We start from the raw sequence: 21,188 nt of genomic DNA on the forward strand, positions 1-21,188 counted from the left end.
GAGCTACCCCCACCTTGGGGACCCATCACTGTGTCCCCATGGGACAGTTTTGGGGGGGACCGGGAAGGCTTTGTCCCTGGGGGGATGGGATGTGAGGGTTGGGATTTGGGTATGGAGCACCAGTGGGAGCTGGACCCAAGCCCAGTGGGACCTGGGCATCCCGGCTGCCCCCCAAACCTCCATCCCCAGGGATCCCGGAGAGGGGACCCAGTGCCCAGCTGCGCACCCCGAGCATCCCGGCTGCCCCCCAAACCTCCATCCCCAGGGACCCTGGAGAGGGGACCCAGGGCTGCCCCAGTGAGGGGACTGGGTGTCCGGCTGTGCCCCAAACCTCCATCCCCAGGGAAGGGACCCGGGACCACCCCGGTGAGGGGACCTGGTGGCCAGCAGTGAACCCCGGGCATCCCAGCTGTCCCCCAAACCTCCATCCCCAGGGACCCCAGAGAGGGGACCCGGGGCCACCGGGTGAGATGACCTCGCGTCCGGCTGCGCATCCCGGCCGTCCCGGCTGCGGGTACCCCGGGGAGGGGGGGATGCTCAGCCGCTTCCCTCCCTCCCTCCCGGTTCGGTTCCGCCCAGCTCAGCCCGGTTCGGTTCCGCCCAGCCCGGCCCGGTCCGACCCGACTCCTCCATCCTCCTATTCCGGGCGCGTCGCCCCCCCCAGCACCGGGCCGGTGCCGGGGCTGCAGCCGGTGGCGGCGGGGCCCGGCCGGGGCGGGGGCGCGGCGCGGACAAAGGCGGCGGCGGCGGCTGCGGGGCCCGGCCGGGGGATGCGGTTGCGGCTGCGGCGGCGCTGAGCGGTTGCGGCTCCGGGACCGGTTCCGGTAACGGTGGGGGTCGAACCGGTCCGGTGAAGCTCCGGTACCGGTAGCAGCGGGGCGGTCCCGGTGGGGGTCCGTGCCTGCAGGATGCGCTTCTTCTCCGGCCTCCTCTTCCTCCTCTCCGCCGGTTCCCCCGCGATGCAGGTAAGGGCGGGCGGGTGCGCCGCGGAGGGGGGGGGGGTGTTCGGTTCGAGGGGGGCCGGGCAGTGCCCTCAGCTTCCCCCGGGGATGCCCGTTTGGCACCGGGGCCGGTGGGGATGCCAGCACCTGCCCCGGGTATGTCCCCAGGATGGGGACCCCAGGGGAACCCGGGGGACACCGGGCACCCCAAGGCACCCACCGAGGGATGCATTTGGGGGTTCTGGGTGTTTGTGGGTGGCACTCGGGTGCTGGGGTCCTTCCTAAGCGCTGGGGTGGGTGCTGAGCTTTGTCCCGGTGTCTCACCACCCTCCCGGCCTCGGGGGTCCGGGGCTGCCTGTGGTCAGCTGGGTGCAGGGATTGTGGTGTTCCCCCTCCCTGGCCACCCCTGGGGGTGCCTGCACTGAGCTGGGGGATGCTGGGGACCTCGCCTTGTGCCAGCGCGGTGGTGGGGACACGTGGGTGACGGATGGCTCTGGCGGGACCGGCATGGGAGCACCTTCACACGTGGCCACCGAGGACGAGGGAAGGCAACGGCCTGGATCCATCCCACCTCAACCAGGGGCCGTGACACGTGCCCTGGGCTGGTCCCCAACACTGGCGTGGATGTGGGGTGCTGGCTGTCCCTACCCTGGGGGACACTGCGGGGTTGTGGGTGGGTCCAGGCCAGCCTGGAGGGAGGAGGCACCCATGGGTGCCCCCCAGCAGGGCTTGGGGGGGGGGGGGGGGGGGGCCGGCGCTGGCTCTGTGCTGTCATGAGATGCCCGTGGTGGGGACAGACAGTTGACTTGGGTCCCCTGAGAGCAGCCACCACGGCAGCACCGGGAGGGACCAGCCTCCTCGGAGGCACCCCGCAGCCAGCTGTGCTCCAGCTGTGCCTGGCACCGCTGGGGTGGTGGCAGCTGCATGGGCGCCTGCCAAGGCGGGTGTCGTGGGCTCACGCGCCGTGTCCCAGCGGGGTTGGGGCCAGCACGGCTCCGCCACCACCTCCCTCTGCCCAGCGCCACCGGGGATGGCACCGTCCCAGCACCCGCGTGCCGCGTCCTTGTGCCAAGGCAGAAGTGGCGAGGCGGGAATGTCCTAAGGGGTGAGATGGCGAGGCCGTAGCTCTGCGGCCCCCTTGTTCCCCAGGGCTGCCTCCATCCACCAAACCACCACAGCCCATCCCCGGACGCCAGCTCCGGGGCCATGGGAGGTCAACCCACAGCAGCTGCCGCAACCCACCGTGGTGACAGGGCTGGTTTGGGGGCTCCCGTGGTGGCCCCGTTCCCTCCCCGCAGTCCCGCGCACCGGGTTTGGCACCACCCAGCACCCATGGGTCAGCGGCCAGAGCCATGTGCTGGGCCTGGTGTTATTTGCAATTAGGTGGTTCGTTATTAGCAGCTGGCTCTGCTGAATATTCAGTGGCGGCTGTGCAGCCTGTTGAATATGCATGAGCTGGGGTTGCCAGGCTGGGGGCTGCGCCGGCCTGCCTGGATCTTCCCTGCAGCCATTTCCCAGGGGGATGCTTGTGGGGTGCTGGGGTGATGCTGGGACTGAGCCAGGGCCAATTCTGGGCAGGAATTATGTCCCCAGCCTGCCCTGAGTGTGGCCCTGCCACCACCCTGCTCATGTCCCCAAGCTGTGGGCGATGGGGTTGGTGTGGGACCCCAAACCAGCCTCCTTTTCTGGGTGTTATCCATCCTGGGGCTCATCTGGGGGGGTGATGCAGAAAGGATGGGATGCAGGGACCCGGCTGGGGATGGCTGGGGTCTGGGAAGCTCTGGACAGGCCTTGGTGTTCACAGCTGCGCCTGGATCTCACCCTTTCACCCCCCAATGGGTTTGGGGGTGGGAGTGTGGCCCTACTGGGGCCCCACTGCACCTGCACCCAGCACTGTGCTCAGTCCCACCTCACGAGCTGGAGTTAATGCGTTATTTCCAGGCAGATTCCCGGCCTGGGCTGGAAGGGAACACTGCAATGGAGTAATGAAGAGGTGGGGAGGAGGTCTGGGGGTCGCGAGGGGGTCTCCCCCATCCTCCGATGCTGTCCAGGTTGTGCAAAGCCCCTGAGCTGCTCACCTGGTGCATCCTGATGGTGTCCCCGTGGGCGTCCCCGTGGCAGCACATGGTACGCAGGGCTCGGGGTGGGCCAGAGACGGGGGGTTTGGAAGCCCTGCCCTGTGGCTGTGGGGTCAACCCCCCCCCAAATGGGTCCTTAATGTGGCAGCTGTATCGCTGGGGGCTAGAATGTGGGGGGGACACCCATGTCTTGCATGCCGGCTGCACCCAGTGTGGATCCCCCATGGGGCCAGATCCCCACTTTGGGGATCCCTGGGCACTTGAGGGGGGGTCTCAGAGGTGAGCACCCACCCTTCAGTCCCTGCTACCAGGCTGTCCCCACCTGCCAGGGCCTTGTCCCTGGGGACACGGGGACCATTGTCCCTGTGGGTGCTGCTCTGTCCCCTCCACGGTGGTGGCCGAGCCGGTGTCTGCGGCGCAGAGCCCAGGAGCACCCCGAAACCCGCGGCGTGGGGGCACGGCGGGGAGGGGGTGGGTGGGGGTGGGCTTTCCCCGTGGTTACGCGCGTGGGAGGCTGTGCTGTGCGTGCCTGTCCCCACGCGGTGGCACTGTGTGACCGTGGCACGGGAGATGGAGGTAAAAAAACAGGGCGAGGATGCTCAAAACCTCCGGGGGTCCCGCTGCACCCAGTGGGTCGGGTTCCGTGGGGGGCTCAGGGTGGGCACCCACCGGCAGAACTGCCGAGAGGGTTTGGGGGGTCCGGGGGGGGCCCGGGGAGCTCGCTGCTGTGGGGATGGGGTGCGCTGGGGGAGGTGGCGGGGGGGGGGGGACCGGGGGGGGGGGTCGCACCCTCCCAGGTCCCCGCAGCCTTGGGCTGTGCGAGGATGGAAATGAGGATTTGGGGTGTCTGGGGGGGGCTTGTGGGGCCTCAATGGGGGCTGGGCCCGGGGTGATGGTGGGTGTGGCTGCAGCCTCCAAACCAGGCTGGGGGGTGGAAGTGCCTGATACTGGTACCAGGGTAAGGGAGAGCAGGGGTCTCCAGGGGTCCTGCTCCCCCCGAGCAAATTCCTCTGGGGGTCCTGCTCCCCTAAACCAGTAGTCTCCAAGGGGCCTGCTCCCCCAGACCAGACGTCTCCTGGGGTCCTCCTCCCCCAAACCGGGGGTCTCTGGGGTCCTCCTCCCCCCAAACCAGGGGTCTCTGTGGTCCTCCTCCCCCCAAACCGAGGTTCTCCAGGGGTCCTTCTCCCCCAAACCGGGGGTCTCTGGGGTCCTCCTCCCCCAAACCGGGGGTCTCCAGGGGTCCTTCTCCCCCAAACCAGAGGTCGCCTGGGGCCCTGCTTCCGCAAGCCGAGGGTCCTGGGGTCCTCCTCCCCCCAAACCGGGGTTCCTGGGTTCCGCCTACCCCCAAACCGGGGTCTCCAGGGGTCCTCCTCCCCCAAATCGGTGGTCCCTGGGGTCCTGCTCCCCAGACCAGGCCATGCTGGGCTGCTCCAAAGGGAGCTGGGTTGGATGGTGCTGTGCCGTGCTGGGTGGGACCACAGCAAACCGGGACCGTCCCAAACCGGGAGCGACCAGGACCACCCCAAAACAGGACCAGCCCCAAACCGGGGATGTACCGAGCCATACCGGGGCAGGACCACCCCGAATCAGGACCGCCCCGAACCGTGCCGGGCAGACCCGCCCCAAACGGGGGGGCAGGGGGAGGGGAGAAGGGGGGGGGGGGGCTGTACCGGGCTGGCCCGGGGCCAGCGGCGCCGACGTCACTCCGGAGCGGCTCCGGCCCCGTTATAAGGGACGAACGCGGTGCGGGGCCTCCGCGGGCGGCGGGGGCGGCGCGGCCGGTGCGTGGTTCGCCCCGGTGGGCACCGGCACCGGCACCGGGTGGCGGGGGCGGGCGGGAGCGGGGAAGGAGGAGGAGGAAGAGGAGGAGGAGGGGGGTGTGATGGGCATGCGGCGGCGACGGCGACATGACGGTGCCGCTGCTGAAGATCGGGGCCGTGCTGAGCACCATGGCCATGGTCACCAACTGGATGTCCCAGACGTTGCCCTCGCTGGTGGGGCTCAACGGTACCGCCGTGTCACGGGCCGGTACCTCCGAGAAGATCGTGAGTTGGCCCGGTACTGGGGAGGGGGGTGCGGGTACCACCGGAGAGGGGATGGGGGAGTCGGGGAGGGGCGGGGGGGAGATGCCCAGGCTGCGGCGCGGAGCTGCGCCACCGGTACCGGGACCTGCCGGGCTCGGGCGGCCCCGGGATGCGGCGCACCGGGACCCCCGGGCATGGGGACCCTCCTCCGCCTCCCCCCGGGCACCCCCCAACCCTCCCTTCCTTCCGGGCAAGGGGCACCGGGACCCCTCTCTTCCCCCCCTCTCAGGCATGGGGGCCCCCCTCCGTCTTCCCCCGGGCACCCCCCAACCCTCCCTTCCTTCCGGGCAAGGGGCACCGGGACCCCTCTCTTCCCCCCCTCTCAGGCATGGGGGCCCCCCTCCGCCTTCCCCCGGGCACCCCCCAACCCTCCCTTCCTTCCGGGCAAGGGGCACCGGGACCTCTCTCTCCCCCCCCGGCCATGGAGACCCCCCTCCGCCTTCCCTCGGGACCCCCCAATCCTCCCTTCCTCCGGGGCAAGGGGCACCGGGGACCCCTCTCTTCCCCCCCGGGCATGGGGACCCCCCTCCACCTTCCCCCGGGCAACCCCCAATCCTCCCTTCCTCCCGGGCAAGGGGCACCGGGGACCCCCCCTCTTCCGACACGGCTCGTGTTCCCCCATCTGCTTTCGCCCAGGGCATAGGACCCCCCCTCTGCCGGGGATTCCCCGGGCATGGGGACCCCTTCCCTGGACAGGGCACACGGGACCCCCCCCGGGGCACGGGGATCCCCTGTCCCTGCCTTCCCCCCTGGGCAGGGTGCACGGGGGACCCCCCAAAAGGGGCTGGTCTCAGCAGGGAGCCTGGGGCTGGGGTCGTCTGATGGAGGAGGCACCTGCAGGGTGTTGGGGGTCTTCTGACCCCCTTCTTTCTCCTGGTAGACCCGAGCTGGGCAGTTCTGGGGGGCTGGGGCAAGGCTGGGGGGGAGCGGGACCCCCGCAAGGTCCTGCTGCTCCCTCTGGACAGGGTGGCTCCAGGGGAAGGTGGATGATCCCCCCCCACCCCAGTTCGCAGGACCTTGGGGAGCTCGTGGCTGTCCCCAGGCAGGGTGCTTCCCCCCAAACCCAGGCAGGGAGACCCCAGATTTCCCCTGGGATTCTCTGGGGTCCAGCTGGCGTCAACCCTTCGGTGCAAACCCCCGTGAGAGCGGGGCTGGGTGTGCGGCATGAAAACAAGTTGGGAGCTGGCGGGGAATAAGGGGGGGACACACATGCATGTTTTGGGGGGCTGCAACGGCAGCGACAGGGCTGGGCTGGGCTCCGGGTGATGCTGCAGGCACAAGCGAGCCCCCAGGGAGGGCTGAGCTGCGCGGTCGGTGCTGCGGGGCCTGGCTGGCGCCCAGCTGGAGCTGGTAATGCTGGTGCTGGGGGCGGGGGGCATGATATGGGGCCACGTCCTTCATCATGAGAAAACCCCTCCGGTAGCCGGAGCCTTCCCGTGTGAGACTGGGCACCCTGTTTGGGGGGGCCGTGGTGGGAAATCCTGCCAATGCGGGTGCTTTGTGCTATTGCCAGTGTCAATCTCGGTTTGCCGGGGGAGGGATGGAGGGGGGTATGATCTGCTTTCGGGGTGTTCGAAGAAGGAGCTGGCACAGCCCGTCTGGAGCCTGCAGACGTGCTACCTGCCGGCCGACCAGCTTTGCGTGCCCCCCGCTCCCAGCAGCGACCCCGCTGGCAGAGCCGTTGGGGGCTCACCGGGTTGCTCCCCCCCACCTTGGCTCTGGGCTGATGCAAGGTCCAGCCACGAAGGTCTTTCCCCGCCGCCCTTGACCCATTCCATAGGGATCCCTGGGATCCCTAGGGATCCTTTTTTGGAGTACCATTCCCCTCTGCGGAGGATGAGCGCGGTGGCCTTCGTCGCTGCAGTCCTGTGCGTGGCGGGAGGGTCTCACCGGGCACCACCAAATAGGCAATCATGTTGCAAGGCAATTAGCGGCGCTCGGGGTAAAGCAGGCGCTGCTCTGCAATAATTGGCTAATCATTAGTCACTCTTTGGTGTTCGTTGTAAAATCATTAATCACCGGGAAGGAGTGCTGCTAATGCGGCTGTAATGGGCTGGCACAACCGCCCATGGGAGTCGCCGGGACGGCACGCCGGACCACGGGGTGCGAGGGGCCACCGGCACGGCGGTGGTGGGGAGCTGGCGCCCTGCTTGCAGGGCTGATCTCCCACCTGGGTGTAGCAAGGCAGCGCTTTTCCCCTGGACGCTGAAATGAGCCGGGCTTACCCAAAAGCCGGTCCTCACCTCCCTGGCTTCAGCGCTGGGTATGGTGATGCCTGGCTCAGCCTTTCGCTGTTGTTTGGGGACTCTCAAAGCCCCTCTCTAGGGAACAGTGCAATTTTCTGCTCTGAGGTCCAGAGCTGGATTTACCCAGCCCAGGCCTGGGAGCTCCCATCAGCTCGTTCCCGTGGGACGCTGGCTCGTGGGGACCCCAGCGCTGCGGACCCCGGCGCTGGAGCAGGCAAGGGCTCTTGGCTTGCCCTGGAGGAGCAGCACCACGCTCCAGCCAGCGATGGGGACAAACCAGCGCATCCTCTGCAGCGGCTCCATCACCTGCCCCGGAGCGGTCCCTCGCCAGGGGTAGAGACATGGAGGGGCTCTTGCCTTTACCCCCCCGTGCCGATTTGGGGTCTCCTGGCTTCGAAGGGCGCTTGCTTGGACCTCCATGCCCCTGGCCGTGGCTCTGCTGAGGCAAGGGGCTGAGCGACGATTCCTGGAAGCTTGGGGACCCTGGGATCCCCCATGAGAGGGGTTGGGGTGCTCTGACAGCTCCCCCACCACCACCACTGGGCACTGGCTCCCTTGCTGCACTGTGACCGAGGGTGTCAGCAGTTTCTCCTCTCCCAAGCTGTGAGCAGGCAGCTTTCCCGGGGAGCTCTAATTAATAACCCAGTGACAGATTGCACAGGCTGCGTTTAACCTAATAATACCGCCAGCAGCAGCCGCCGCCACCTCCAGGCCCCCGAGCCGCAGTGGGCAGGCGTGGGCAGGGCTACCCTCCACCTCCACCCCTGGGGGTTATCTGCAGGGTGGGGGCTGGATGCGGCCACAGAGCTGCATCTTCCCAGGATCCGGCTTTCGCCCACGGACGTTCACCCGCATCCCCGGGACTGCTCGGGGTGGACCCCAGGGTTTCCAAGCTGTGTGAAGCCCAATCTGGCAGGCAGAGGAGCTCTGCCAGCCTCCAAATTGGTGGCTCTGAGCGCTGCCTGCACACATCCTGCCTGCCACAGGCTGCTGCCTGACATTAATTATGCATTAGCCCTCTATAAAGTATTTATGTCTGCCTGCTGCTCAGCCACGGCCAGAAGGGTCCCGGGTAAAGGGAAATGATTCCTCGGTGACTGCAGATGCTCTGCCTGGGTTGCTCTGGGTTTGCTTTGGGCTCTTTCATTTCAGCAGCTTTTTTTGGGGGGGAAGAAATGAAGCTTTTTGGTGCCCAGGATGCTCCTGGGGGTGGGAGATCGGGAGGCGCCTGTGCCGGCTGCGGGTGCTTGCGCTGTAGGTGCCAGCCCCGTGCTGTGCCTGGAGCAGCTTGGGGGGGACCCCTCCTGCCATGGGGACCCCGATTTCAGTGGGTAGGAGCACACAACGCCATGCATTAAGTCTTCCCCAGCGTGTATATCTGATAGTTGTTCATCGTATTAATTCACCTGCTGTGGCAGTGAGCGGCCAGCACGATGCTGTCCGCCAGCATCTTCCGAAGGACTCATTATCCCGTGATGTGGCTCGTCACCAGCCGGGGCTGTCGAGGGCTCCTGGCCCTCGCGCTGACCGGGCTCCGTCTCCGCTGCGTTGGAGCTGGGCTGAATAAATCCTCTCTTTACCTCCCCCTGTGATAATTTGGGAATTTACTCGGTTAAGGGCGAGTTTTACACCGCCGTCAGTTAATTTATTCTCATCGCGCTGGAGGTTAGAGAACGGTGTTTAGCCACTACCGTGTCCAATAAATCCCTTCCGATGTGAAACATGAAGTTAAAACCGCTGCGTGTAAAGTAAAGTATCGTCCCTGGCTTGTTACAGGGAACGGGTCATTTATCTTCGCCTGGCGCGGTGCAGAAGGCGCTTGGAGAGCGATGAGTTTGCTCTTGATTTTCATAATTAATAATTATGAATTAGCCATGAAATGCTAAATGGCCCAGCGCAAAAACACTGGCTTATGGCATGAATAAATCAGGCAAAGGGGAGTAAGCGGGGGTGGTGGTGGATGTTTGCTTGGTTTTTGGGGTGAGTGTGGTGGGACCCAGGCAAAAAAGGGGGGGCAGTGGGAGCCTGCAGTGGTCACCCTCATCCTCAGTTGTATTGGGAGACCAATAGCAAAACTCTGAGGCTGGATCTGCCTGGAAAAGCCACAGCTGGATGCAAAAATCAGCTTCCTGAGGACAGCGGGGCTGGTGGGATGCTCGGCTGGTCGGGGATGCCCAGGCACCCACCCGGGCAGGGGGATGCGCTGGTATTTCCCCACTGCTGGCGAAGGGACCCAAAATTCAAAGGAAAGGAATTAGCCATTTATCCTCGTAGCTCCGCTCCCCTCCAGGGGCGAGGCAGCTGCAGCAGAGGAAATTCCTGCCTTGTCAACTCTATTAGTGGGAAGCAACACTGGGCTGAGTCCACAGGAGGAAGAGGAGGGATACGGAGCTAGCCGGCGGGAGATGATGAAGAGCATTTCCTCATCGTTCCCTCCCATCCTGCTGTTGTTTTGTGGCTGGCCCAGGAGTGCGGGACCTGCTGGGAAGATGAAATCGCTGTGTTCGGAGCAGCTCTCTGCCGCAAAATGAGTCTTGGAGAGGGAAAATATATTAAGTGACCTGGATTAAAAACATAAAAGGAGGGAAAAATGCAAAAGCGACTCAGATCCACCTGGGATGAGAACAGCTTTTGGAGGGGAGCTGCGTGGGAGGTGGCAGCAGGCAGGGCTGGATGCGGGATGCACTCGGCACCGGGCTTTGCCAGCACGGCACAGGGACGGGGACGGTTCAGGAAGGGTTTGGATGGCTCATCCTGGCGTCGGGACGTTGCTCCCTCGCTGGCTTGTCCCCAGCCAGGTGACGGCGAGAGGGGAGGATGCTCCGGCGTCTTGCCAAGGCAATGCCACGCTGCCAGCCCATGTGCTTTTTGGGGAAGCCCAGGCACACGTGGGGAGCCTGGTGCGGGTGGGTGAGCGGCTCTGGCATCCTTTGGGGCCCTGACGTCTCCCTTCCTCCCTCCCGCAGACCCTCTTCCAGAGCCCCGACGAGGGCTGGCAGGTTTATACCTCGGCTCAAGCCCCTGATGGCAAATGCCTCTGCACGGCCGTCATCCCTGTCCAGGGCACCTGCTCCCGCGACCTGCGCAGCCACCAGCTCCGCCAGCTCATGGAGAAGGTGAGTGTCGGCCACCCGCCGCTAATCGGCGTCACCGGCCGAGCCTGTTAACCAAGTGGTGAATTTGTGGGTGGGAGGATGCACAGCTTGCCCGGTAGCGTGGGCCTCTGTGGTGGGGGAGCCCCTTCCAGTGTGGGCGCGCCCCACAGCGGGGTGTGATGGGCTCATCCCTTCTCTTGGGACACGTGGCAGCCGCGTCTCGGTGAGGACACCCGCCGCTCCCTCCCTCCCCGCGTAATATCGCTGTGCCAAGAGCTGCTGTTTGCTGGTACGAGCATCCTTAACGTCCCCGCATCCCGCTGCGAAGAGGAGCGTTCGCATCCTCCTGCGCTGCCGTTAGGTTTGCTGGAAGGGTGTCACCGTGGTGCCACCGGCACGTGGCGATGCCATCGCCGCACAGACCGAGCCCACCACGTGGCCACAGAGATGAAATCAGCCCGGAGATAAATCCCAAGCACGCGTTAGCCTGCAGCCCCATGGGCCAAATGATGCTGAACGGGGCCCGGGTGGTTTCCCCGTGAGGAACGTGTGCTTTCCCACGGTGGGCTCCACGCTCCTGGCCCCTTCCCTGTGGGCTTTGCAGAAATGCTGGCAGAAGCCATTAGGCTTCCCCTCCCCATGGCGGGGAGCCGTGTGCCTGAGCAGAGCTCATTTAATTTCCCTCTGGTTTTCACACGTCCGCACAAGCGGGCACACCGCAAACCCGATTAAACTTTTATTATAACGTGCTGCAAAAATGCCTCTTAAGCAGCTCCCTTCCAAGGCGGCGGCGGCACCATAAATACCAGTGGGGCTGGTGCTAATAAATAAATAACCGTTTGAGGAACACGACCACGTTCACGTCATTTGAAAGCATGGAAATAAAATAACTTTGCTGGCTGCGGCAGATGAAATTAAAGAATGAAAGCTCATAGACCAGGCTGGGAAATGTGCACTCGGGTGGTTTAAAAAAAACAAATAGCAGCTGAAGCGGGATGAGTAAAACGCATTATTTTATACATTAAAGCTGCAGGGGGGAGAGTTTTCTCGCAAGCGTTGGCATAAACACTGGCGTGGTGGAGCAGGGAGCTGCTTATCCTCCGGCTCCTTGGGGACGGGGATGCTGGGATGGGGTCACCCAGGGCTGTGTCCCCACCAGCACCCGGTGGCCTTGAGCTGGTCCTGGGGGGCTGCTCCCTCTTCCCCATCCCCTCTCTGCCTCCGCACCCCAAATTTCCCCGGCTCAAGCCCCTTTGTTAGCAGCAGAGATGGGGCAGGGGGCTGTGTTAATTAGACCAAGGGCTTTATCATCTCCCCCCCTCATTGCCATCCCACCATGCAGGTGCAGAACATCTCCCAGTCGATGGAGGTGCTGGACCTCCGGACCTACCGGGACCTCCAGTACGTGCGCAACACCGAGTCCCTGATGAAGGGCTTGGACTCCAGGCTGAAGGTGGCTGCTGACAGCCAGAAGAGCCTCAACGCCAAGAGCTTCCAGGTGAGCCCGTGCCCCCCAACACCCCTCGTGCCCCGTGGGACCAGCTGCCGGGTTTGACAGCCCTCCCTGAGCGTGCAGTGCTGCGTGATGCCACGACACGGCTGGGCACCCTGGGAAGGGTCCTGCATTTGGTGGTCTGGGTGCTGAGCATCCCTGGGATGGTCTGGGTGCTGGGCATCCCTGCAGTGGTCCCAGAGCTGAGGACCCCTGGGATGGTCTGGGTGCTGAGCATCCCTGCGGTGGTCCCAGAGCTGAGGACCCCTGGGATGGTCTGGGTGCTGAGCATCCCTGCGGTGGTCCCAGAGCTGAGGACCCCTGGGATGGTCTGGGTGCTGAGCATCCCTGCAGTGGTCCCAGAGCTGAGCATCCCTGGGATGGTCTGGGTGCTGGGCATCCCTGCAGTGGTCCCAGAGCTGAGGACCCCTGGGATGGTCTGGGTGCTGGGCATCCGTGGGATGGTCCCGGAGCTGAGCATCCCTGGGATGGTCTGGGTGCTGAGCATCCCTGCGGTGGTCCCAGAGCTGAGGACCCCTGGGATGGTCTGGGTGCTGGGCATCCCTGCAGTGGTCCCAGAGCTGAGCATCCCTGGGATGGTCTGGGTGCTGGGCATCCCTGCAGTGGTCCCAGAGCTGAGCATCCCTGCAGTGGTCCCAGAGCTGAGCATCCCTGGGATGGTCTGGGTGCTGAGCATCCCTGCGGTGGTCCCAGAGCTGAGCATCCCTGCAGTGGTCCCAGAGCTGAGGACCCCTGGGATGGTCTGGGTGCTGAGCATCCCTGCGGTGGTCCCAGAGCTGAGGACCCCTGGGATGGTCTGGGTGCTGAGCATCCCTGCGGTGGTCCCAGAGCTGAGGACCCCTGGGATGGTCTGAGTGCTGGGCATCCCTGCAGTGGTCCCAGAGCTGAGGACCCCTGGGATGGTCTGGGTGCTGGGCATCCCTGCAGTGGTCCCAGAGCTGAGCATCCCTGGGATGGTCTGGGTGCTGAGCATCCCTGCAGTGGTCCCAGAGCTGAGGACCCCTGGGATGGTCTGGGTGCTGGGCATCCCTGCAGTGGTCCCAGAGCTGAGGACCCCTGGGATGGTCTGGGTGCTGGGCATCCCTGCGGTGGTCCCAGAGCTGAGGACCCCTGGGATGGTCTGGGTGCTGGGCATCCCTGCAGTGGTCCCAGAGCTGAGCATCCCTGGGGTGGTCTGGGTGCTGGGCATCCCTGCAGTGGTCCCGGAGCTGAGCATCCCTGGGATGGTCTGGGTGCTGAGCATCCCTGCGGTGGTCCCAGAGCTCAGAACCCCTGGGATGGTCTGGGTGCTGAGCATCCCTGCAGTGGTCCCAGAGCTGAGAACCCCTGGGATGGTCTGGGTGCTGGGCATCCCTGCAGTGGTCCCAGAGCTGAGGACCCCTGGGATGGTCTGGGTGCTGGGCATCCCTGCGGTGGTCCCAGAGCTCAGAACCCCTGGGATGGTCCTGGAGCTGAGCATCCCTGGGATGGTCTGGGTGCTGAGCATCCCTGCGGTGGTCCCAGAGCTCAGAACCCCATGGATGGTCCCAGAGCTGAGCATCCCTGGGATGGTCTGGGTGCTGAGCATCCCTGCGGTGGTCCCAGAGCTCAGAACCCCATGGATGGTCCCAGAGCTGAGCATCCCTGCGGTGGTCCCAGAGCTCAGAACCCCATGGATGGTCCCAGAGCTGAGGACCCCTGGGATGGTCTGGGTGCTGGGCATCCGTGGGATGGTCCCGGAGCTGAGCATCCCTGGGATGGTCTGGGTGCTGAGCATCCCTGCAGTGGTCCCAGAGCTGAGCATCCCTGGGATGGTCTGGGTGCTGGGCATCCCTGCAGTGGTCCCAGAGCTGAGCATCCCTGGGATGGTCTGGGTGCTGGGCATCCCTGCAGTGGTCCCAGAGCTGAGGACCCCTGGGATGGTCTGGGTGCTGAGCATCCCTGCGGTGGTCCCAGAGCTGAGCATCCCTGGGGTGGTCTGGGTGCTGAGCATCCCTGCAGTGGTCCCAGAGCTGAGGACCCCTGGGATGGTCTGGGTGCTGGGCATCCCTGCAGTGGTCCCAGAGCTGAGCATCCCTGGGATGGTCTGGGTGCTGGGCATCCCTGCAGTGGTCCCAGAGCTGAGCATCCCTGGGATGGTCTGGGTGCTGAGCATCCCTGCGGTGGTCCCAGAGCTGAGCATCCCTGGGGTGGTCTGGGTGCTGAGCATCCCTGCAGTGGTCCCAGAGCTGAGGACCCCTGGGATGGTCTGGGTGCTGGGCATCCCTGCAGTGGTCCCAGAGCTGAGCATTCCTGGGATGGTCTGGGTGCTGGGCATCCCTGCAGTGGTCCCGGAGCTGAGCATCCCTGGGATGGTCTGGGTGCTGAGCATCCCTGCGGTGGTCCCAGAGCTCAGAACCCCTGGGATGGTCTGGGTGCTGAGCATCCCTGCAGTGGTCCCAGAGCTGAGCATCCCTGGGATGGTCTGGGTGCTGAGCATCCCTGCAGTGGTCCCAGAGCTGAGGACCCCTGGGATGGTCTGGGTGCTGGGCATCCCTGCGGTGGTCCCAGAGCTCAGAACCCCTGGGATGGTCCTGGAGCTGAGCATCCCTGGGATGGTCTGGGTGCTGAGCATCCCTGCGGTGGTCCCAGAGCTGAGCATCCCTGGGATGGTCTGGGTGCTGAGCATCCCTGCGGTGGTCCCAGAGCTCAGAACCCCATGGATGGTCCCGGAGCTGAGCATCCCTGCGGTGGTCCCAGAGCTCAGAACCCCATGGATGGTCCCAGAGCTGAGCATCCCTGGGATGGTCTGGGTGCTGAGCATCCCTGCGGTGGTCTGGGTGACTGAGCATCCCTGTGTCACTGGAGAGTGCAGGGTGGGTGCAGTGCAGGAGCAGGAGAGGGTGCCCAGGCACAGCGGGTGCACAGACAAGGCGCAGGGTAAACCGATGCGGGGCCACATCCTGCCGCCTCCCCAGGTGCCACGGGGGGAGCTGTGCCAGCAGAGATGGCCAGTTCCCAGCCCATCTGGCTGCAAATCGACACCTTTAATTAAACAAACCACGGCTCTTCCCTGGCGAAGCCACCATTTCCACCTGACGAGTGGCAGCCACCAGCGCCGTGTGCTGATCGATGCAGGCTGCAATTCAATGCTGCCCGTGCTGCAGCCTCTCTGCACCCCCAAGAAATCCCATTACCTGCCCCCCTGCCAGGGTACTGGTTTATTTTGGGAGCCTCAAGTCTTCATCCTGACAGCTAAAGAGTGTTTCTGTCTCGGGAGCAGCTGATTCTTGGCACTGAAATGGGCCGGAGGATGCTCGGGTGGACGCTGGGCGCTGACAGTTGCAGAGACAAGACATTGATTAAACATCTGAGCTGCAGCAAATGTCTCGGCTGCTTTAATCACAGCAGGAGGTGCTGAGCCCCATGACCGGGATGCAATCCTGCCAAGATGCGGGAACGCTGGCCTGGTAATGAAAAGAGAGGAGGGAGGAAAGGTGCTGGCAAGCTGGGCTTGTTCCCGGGAAAATCCGCTGAGCCGGGGGCCGGCAAGCAGGGCTGGGGCCTCGGAGCGGGACGGAGGTGCTGGTCGTGGGTTTACAGCGTCCTTGAGCGAAGGAGACTCGGTGAAGTGGCTTGCAGCCAGGGCCAGCTCACTGCCGTGCTTCCCCTGCATGCTTCCCTGCCATGCTGGTGCAGTGGCTGGCACAAGTCTGGCTGGATCACGCATGGCTCCCGGGGCCGGGCATCCCTGCGATGCTCCCAAGGCTGGGCGTCCCTGCGACAGTCCCAGGGCCGGGCATCCCTGCGACGGTCCCAGGGCCGGGCATCCCTACGATGCTCCCAGGGCCGGGCATCCCTGTGATGCTCCCAGGGCTGGGCATCCCTGCGACGGTCCCAGGGCTGGGCATCCCTGCGATGCTCCCAGGTCCGGGCATCCCTGTGATGCTCACAGGGCCAGGCATCCCTGCGATGGTCCCAGGGCCGGGCATCCCTACGATGCTCCCAGGGCCGGGCATCCCTGCGATGCTCCCAGGGCCGGGCATCCCTGCGATGGTCCCAGGGCCGGGCATCCCTGCAGTGCTCCCAGGGCCGGGCATCCCTGCGGTGCTCCCAGGGCCAGGCATCCCTGCGATGCTCCCAGGTCCGGGCATCCCTGTGATGCTCACAGGGCCAGGCATTCCTACGATGGTCCCAGGGCCGGGCATCCCTGCGATGCTCCCAGGGCCGGGCATCCCTGCGATGCTCCCAGGTCCGGGCATCCCTGCAGTGGCCCCAGGGCCGGGCATCCCTGTGATGCTCACAGGGCCAGGCATTCCTACGATGGTCCCAGGGCCGGGCATTCCTACGATGGTCCCAGGGCCGGGCATTCCTACGATGGTCCCAGGGCCGGGCATCCTTGCGATGGTCCCAGGGCTGGGCATCCCTGCAGTGGTCCCAGGGCTGGGCATCCCTGCGATGCTCCCAGGGCTGGGCATCCCTGCATTGGTCCCAGGGCCGGGCATCCCTGCGATGCTCCCAGGGCCGGGCATCCCTGCGATGCTCCCAGGTCCGGGCATCCCTGCAGTGGCCCCAGGGCTGGGCATCCCTGCGATGCTCCCAGGGCCGGGCATCCCTGCATTGGTCCCAGGGCCGGGCATCCCTGCAGTGCTCCCAGGGCTGGGCATCCCTACGATGGTCCCAGGTCCGGGCATCCCTGTGATGCTCACAGGGCCAGGCATTCCTACGATGGTCCCAGGGCCGGGCATCCCAGCGATGGTCCCAGGGCCGGGCATCCCTGCGACGGTCCCAGGGCCAGGCATCCCTACAATGGTCCCAGGGCCGGGCACATCAGCGATGGTCCCAGGGCCGGGCATCCCTGCGACGGTCCCAGGGCCGGGCATCCCTGCGATGCTCCCAGGGCCGGGCATCCCTATGATGGTCCCAGGGTTGAGCATCCCTGCAGTGGTCCCAGGGCTTGGCATCCTGTCAGCATGCAGGGTGCTGGCTGCACACGCACCCATTGCCTGGCGCAGTCTCCCACCCCAGACATGCTCTCCCCACCCTGTACTTCCACCCCATTCCCATGCTGGTTGTCAGGGACCCGCTCATCCTTTGCCTGCTGGAACAGCTGAAGCCTTTGTCTGGATGCTTCCAGGCCAAGGTCAAAACATTCTTAACCTTCTCCTTGCACTGAAATAAGCAGAGATTTTTAAACCCTGGCATATAACTCTGCCTGTTGCTCTTATTCCCCCAGCACTGTCACTGCACCTTCCTGCATCCCTGCAGCGCAGAGTATCGCTCCGTGCCCAGTCATCCTGCCGCTCCTGGCTGCCTGGGGAGGGGGGCTGTCATCCTGTGCTCCCACAGCGGGGCCGGATCCTGCCTGGTTCCTGCGCTGCCGAGCGAGGCGATAGCATCAGCTGCGGGTGATTCATTAGCTACCGCTCCCCAGGCGCTTGGAAGATGCAAAGCCTTGTAATTGTTATTAATTACCAACCCAGGGAATAGGGCTGCGCTCTGCAATCGGTGCGGCTGTGCTGGAAAGCTCCTTGCTGCCCCCGGAGGGATGGACAGACAGGCAGCAGGCATGGGGGCCAGCACCACCAGGCTCCAGACAGGGGCTTAATTTAATGGGGGGGCGTTGGTTTTTTTTTTTTCCCCTTGCACCCCTTAAACAGGAGCTCAAGGACAAGATGACGGAGCTGCTGCCTCTGATGCCCGTCCTGGATCAGTACAAGTCGGACACGAGGCTGATCGTGCACCTGAAGGAGGAGGTGAGGAACCTCTCCGGGAGCTTGCTGGCCATCCAGGAGGAGATGGGCGCCTACGACTACGAGGAGCTGCAGCAGCGGGTGCTGATGCTGGAGGCACGGCTGCACGCCTGCATGCAAAAACTGGGTACGGTCCCCTCGGCCTCGGCTCTGGAGGGGGTGGGCACCCAGGTCCCTGGCTCACAGCAGCGTCCCTGCACGTGCGGGGAAGCCCCGGGTCCCTCCCCGCGCAGGCAGGGCAGGCAGCCAACGCTGCCAGCTTCCCGTTTCAGAGAACCCTGCGCTCTGCCTACCTGCTGGGCCTCCTGTTCTGCTGCACTGCCGATATCTTCCGAATGATAATAATACCAGCAGCCCAGCATCCTCCAGTATGTGCTGACGGGGTGTTTGCTGGTGCAGCCGGGCCCCGTGCCCCATGCAGGAGCCACCTTTCCTTGCTCAGAAAGAGCTGCTGGAGCCCAGCGGTGCCTTTTCCTTAAGCATCGCCCATCCTGCCGCCCTGTCCCCCGAGACTGCTGAGGGGTCCCCGGGGTGAAGGGGAACCCTGGTTCCTCCCTGCTCGGTGCGGAGGGAGCGGAGGGAGCTGGGCAATGTCGTGGTCCCGGATGCCAACGCCTAACCCCGAACTCTGTCACCCGCCCCAGGCTGCGGGAAGCTGACGGGTGTCAGTAACCCCATCACCATCCGAGCATCGGGCTCCCGCTTTGGGTCGTGGATGACAGACACGATGACGCCCAGCGCTGACAGCCGGGTGAGTGGTGTGGGCACCCGTGAGGACGGGGAGGGGAGGGAAATGACAGCCCTGCCTGGGATTTCTGTGGCTCCTGCATGGCTTTTTTCTGGGTGTTTTTCCCTAAACCTCTCCCAGGCCCAAGCAGAGGTGACTTTTGCAGGTGGGCAGCTCCTCTCTTGGCAGGCCTGGCTCTGAATTTCTGCAAAACCCCAGCACTCCTCTGGCACCATGTCCCTTGCAACCCCCCTGGCACATGCTCATGTCCCTCCTGGCTGTGCCTCCCCGGGGCCATGCCTGTGGTGCACACTGCCCATGCACACTGCCCGGGCTCCCTGCACCTCGGTGCACGCTTCCTGGGGTGCACACTGCCCATGCACACTGCCCGGGCTCCCTGCACCTCGGTGCACGCTCTCTGGGGTGCACACTGCCCATGCACACTGCCCGGGCTCCCTGCACCTCAGTGCACGCTCTCTGGGGTGCACACTGCCCATGCACTCTGCCCGGGCTCCCTGCACCTCGGCGCACGCTCTCTGGGGTGCACACTGCCCATGCACACTGCCCGGGCTCCCTGCACCTCGGCGCACGCTCTCTGGGGTGCACACTGCCCATGCACACTGCCCGGGCTCCCTGCACCTCGGCGCACGCTCTCTGGGGTGCACACTGCCCATGCACACTGCCCGGGCTCCCTGCACCTCGGCGCACGCTCTCTGGGGTGCACACTGCCCATGCACACTGCCCGGGCTCCCTGCACCTCGGTGCACGCTCTCTGGGGTGCACACTGCCCATGCACACTGCCCGGGCTCCCTGCACCTCGGTGCACGCTCTCTGGGGTGCACACTGCCCATGCACACTGCCCGGGCTCCCTGCACCTCGGTGCACGCTTCCTGGGGTGCACACTGCCCATGCACTCTGCCCGGGCTCCCTGCACCTCGGTGCATGCTCCTTGGGGTACACACTGCTTGGGGGTGAATGCACCCTTGTGCATGCCGGCCAGGGTACGTGCATGCCTGCCGGGGTGCAAGCCCGCTGCTCCCCTAATGTGGAGCATTTTCTGCCTCCGTGGAGCTCTGCCTAGTGCTAATGAAGGAAACTGGGCTGCCGTGGTGGGAGGCTGGGCAGGAGGTTCCTTGGAGTCTCTTCAGGCTGGGAACTCAATCACGCTGGGTATTTCTAACAAAGCACGTCCTCTTATTAAAAATTAGCTAAGCATTTGTTCTGAGGAAAGAGCAGAAAACATGTTTAAAGGGGGAAGCCAGCAAAGTTTTGTGTCCTGGCGCATGGCAGCAGTGTAAATGGCTTCATGTGCTGGCGGGGCTGTGGAGGACGCGGGTCATGTCCATCTGTCCTGAGAACCAGTCCTGATGGGGGTGGGGACCCCGTTTTGGCAGGGCATCCCTAACCTGAGCCCGCTGCAGGTGTGGTACATGGACGGTTACTACAAGGGCCGCCGCGTCTTGGAGTTTCGGACCTTGAACGACTTCGTGACGGGGCAGAACTTCGTGCAGCATCTCCTGCCGCATCCCTGGGCTGGCACCGGCCACGTGGTCTTCAACGGGTCCCTCTACTACAACAAATACCAGAGTAACATCGCCGTGAAGTACCACTTTCGCTCCCGCAGCGTGCTGGTGCAGCGCAGCCTCGCCGGCGCCGGCTACAACAACACCTTCCCTTACTCTTGGGGTGGTTTCTCCGACATCGACTTCATGGTGGATGAGAGCGGGCTGTGGGCCGTCTACACCACCAACCAAAACGCCGGCAACATCGTGGTGAGCCGGGTGGACCCCCAGACGCTGGAGGTTCTGCGTAGCTGGGACACGGGTTACCCCAAACGAAGCGCCGGAGAGTCCTTCATGATCTGCGGCACGCTCTACGTCACCAACTCGCACCTTGCCGGCGCCAAGATCTATTTTGCCTACTACACAAACACTTCCAGCTATGAATACACGGATATTCCCTTCCACAACCAGTACTCCCACATATCCATGCTGGACTACAACCCACGGGAGAGGGTGCTCTACACCTGGAACAACGGCCACCAGGTCATCTACAACGTCACGCTCTTCCACGTCATAAAGACATCGGGTGAGCTGTGACCCCGTGCCGGACTCCTCTGCTCTCCCTTCCCAGCTCTTTATTTTTCTAGACTTCAGCCTCAGCCATCCTCTCTGGGGGATGGAGCCTTCCTCCTCCTCTTTGATTTTTATTTTTTTTTATATTTCTTTGGGTTTTTTTTTCCCGCGGTTCATGGCGCATGGATCTCTTCTGCCTTCATTTGAGCTGACCTCCACTGGGGTGGTTTATTTTTTGGGTTATTATTTTTTTTTAAATTTACCTCTTTATTTTGACGGCAAATAAAAACGATCTCTTTGGCGTTTGATGGGGCTCGTGCTGCTATTTTTTCCCCCAATTTTTTTTAAGAATTATTATTTGTCACTTGAAGGCTTGGTTCCTGCCCTTTTCCTGCATCCCCTCTGCCGGCGGATGCCAGGAGCTGGCTGTAATCTACAGCCTTCTCCTCCAGATGTGCGCCAGCAGCCAGTGATGTTGTTTATGGGCATGTTTAATGCATGCGGGTGCGGCACTGGGGAAATTACAGCCGAGCTGGGCGAGGCGCGGAGGAAGGGAAGGGAAATTACAGTGCAGCTGCGGCGAGCGGGGGGAGCAGACCCTGCAAGGAGGGAGCGGACCTTGCATGGGTGGCTTGCCCCAAAACGAGCACCCAACGAGGCCGGGGCAGCAGGATCTTGGCCCTGGGGGAGAGCAGGAACCTGCTGCCCAGAGGTGAGG

General features: G+C 64.2%; 1 protein-coding gene across 2 annotated transcripts; it reads left to right on the forward strand.

Annotated features, from left to right (window-relative positions):
- The first annotated feature begins 829 nt into the window (after nucleotides 1–829).
- On the forward strand, nucleotides 830–20,776 carry OLFM2 (olfactomedin 2). Of its 2 annotated transcripts, none has more exons than XM_075076143.1 (6): nucleotides 830–965; nucleotides 10,316–10,465; nucleotides 11,787–11,942; nucleotides 17,576–17,795; nucleotides 18,313–18,419; nucleotides 19,817–20,776. In XM_075076143.1, the coding sequence occupies exons 1-6, from the start codon at nucleotides 909–911 to the stop codon at nucleotides 20,492–20,494; spliced, it is 1,368 nt and encodes a 455-aa protein (XP_074932244.1). In that variant the 5' UTR covers nucleotides 830–908; the 3' UTR covers nucleotides 20,495–20,776. The 2 variants fall into 2 exon arrangements, with proteins under 2 accessions (XP_074932244.1, XP_074932243.1); XM_075076142.1 differs by lacking the exon at nucleotides 830–965 and adding an exon at nucleotides 4,776–5,064.
- The last annotated feature ends 412 nt before the right edge of the window (nucleotides 20,777–21,188 follow it).

Source organism: Phalacrocorax aristotelis, chromosome 28 (genome assembly GCF_949628215.1).
Source record: "Phalacrocorax aristotelis chromosome 28, bGulAri2.1, whole genome shotgun sequence".
In the NCBI taxonomy this organism is placed as follows: Eukaryota; Metazoa; Chordata; class Aves; order Suliformes; family Phalacrocoracidae; genus Phalacrocorax; species Phalacrocorax aristotelis.

What these genes read in the sequence shown, in the direction of transcription:
- OLFM2 (XM_075076142.1), top strand. Translation starts at nt 4,927, where the DNA reads ATGACGGTGCCGCTGCTGAAGATCGGGGCCGTGCTGAGCACCATGGCC. An exon ending in CCGGTACCTCCGAGAAGATC is followed by an intron (nt 5,065 to 10,315) that starts GTGAGTTGGCCC and finishes TCCCTCCCGCAG; the next exon opens with ACCCTCTTCCAGAGCCCCGA. An exon ending in TCAACGCCAAGAGCTTCCAG is followed by an intron (nt 11,943 to 17,575) that starts GTGAGCCCGTGC and finishes CCCCTTAAACAG; the next exon opens with GAGCTCAAGGACAAGATGAC.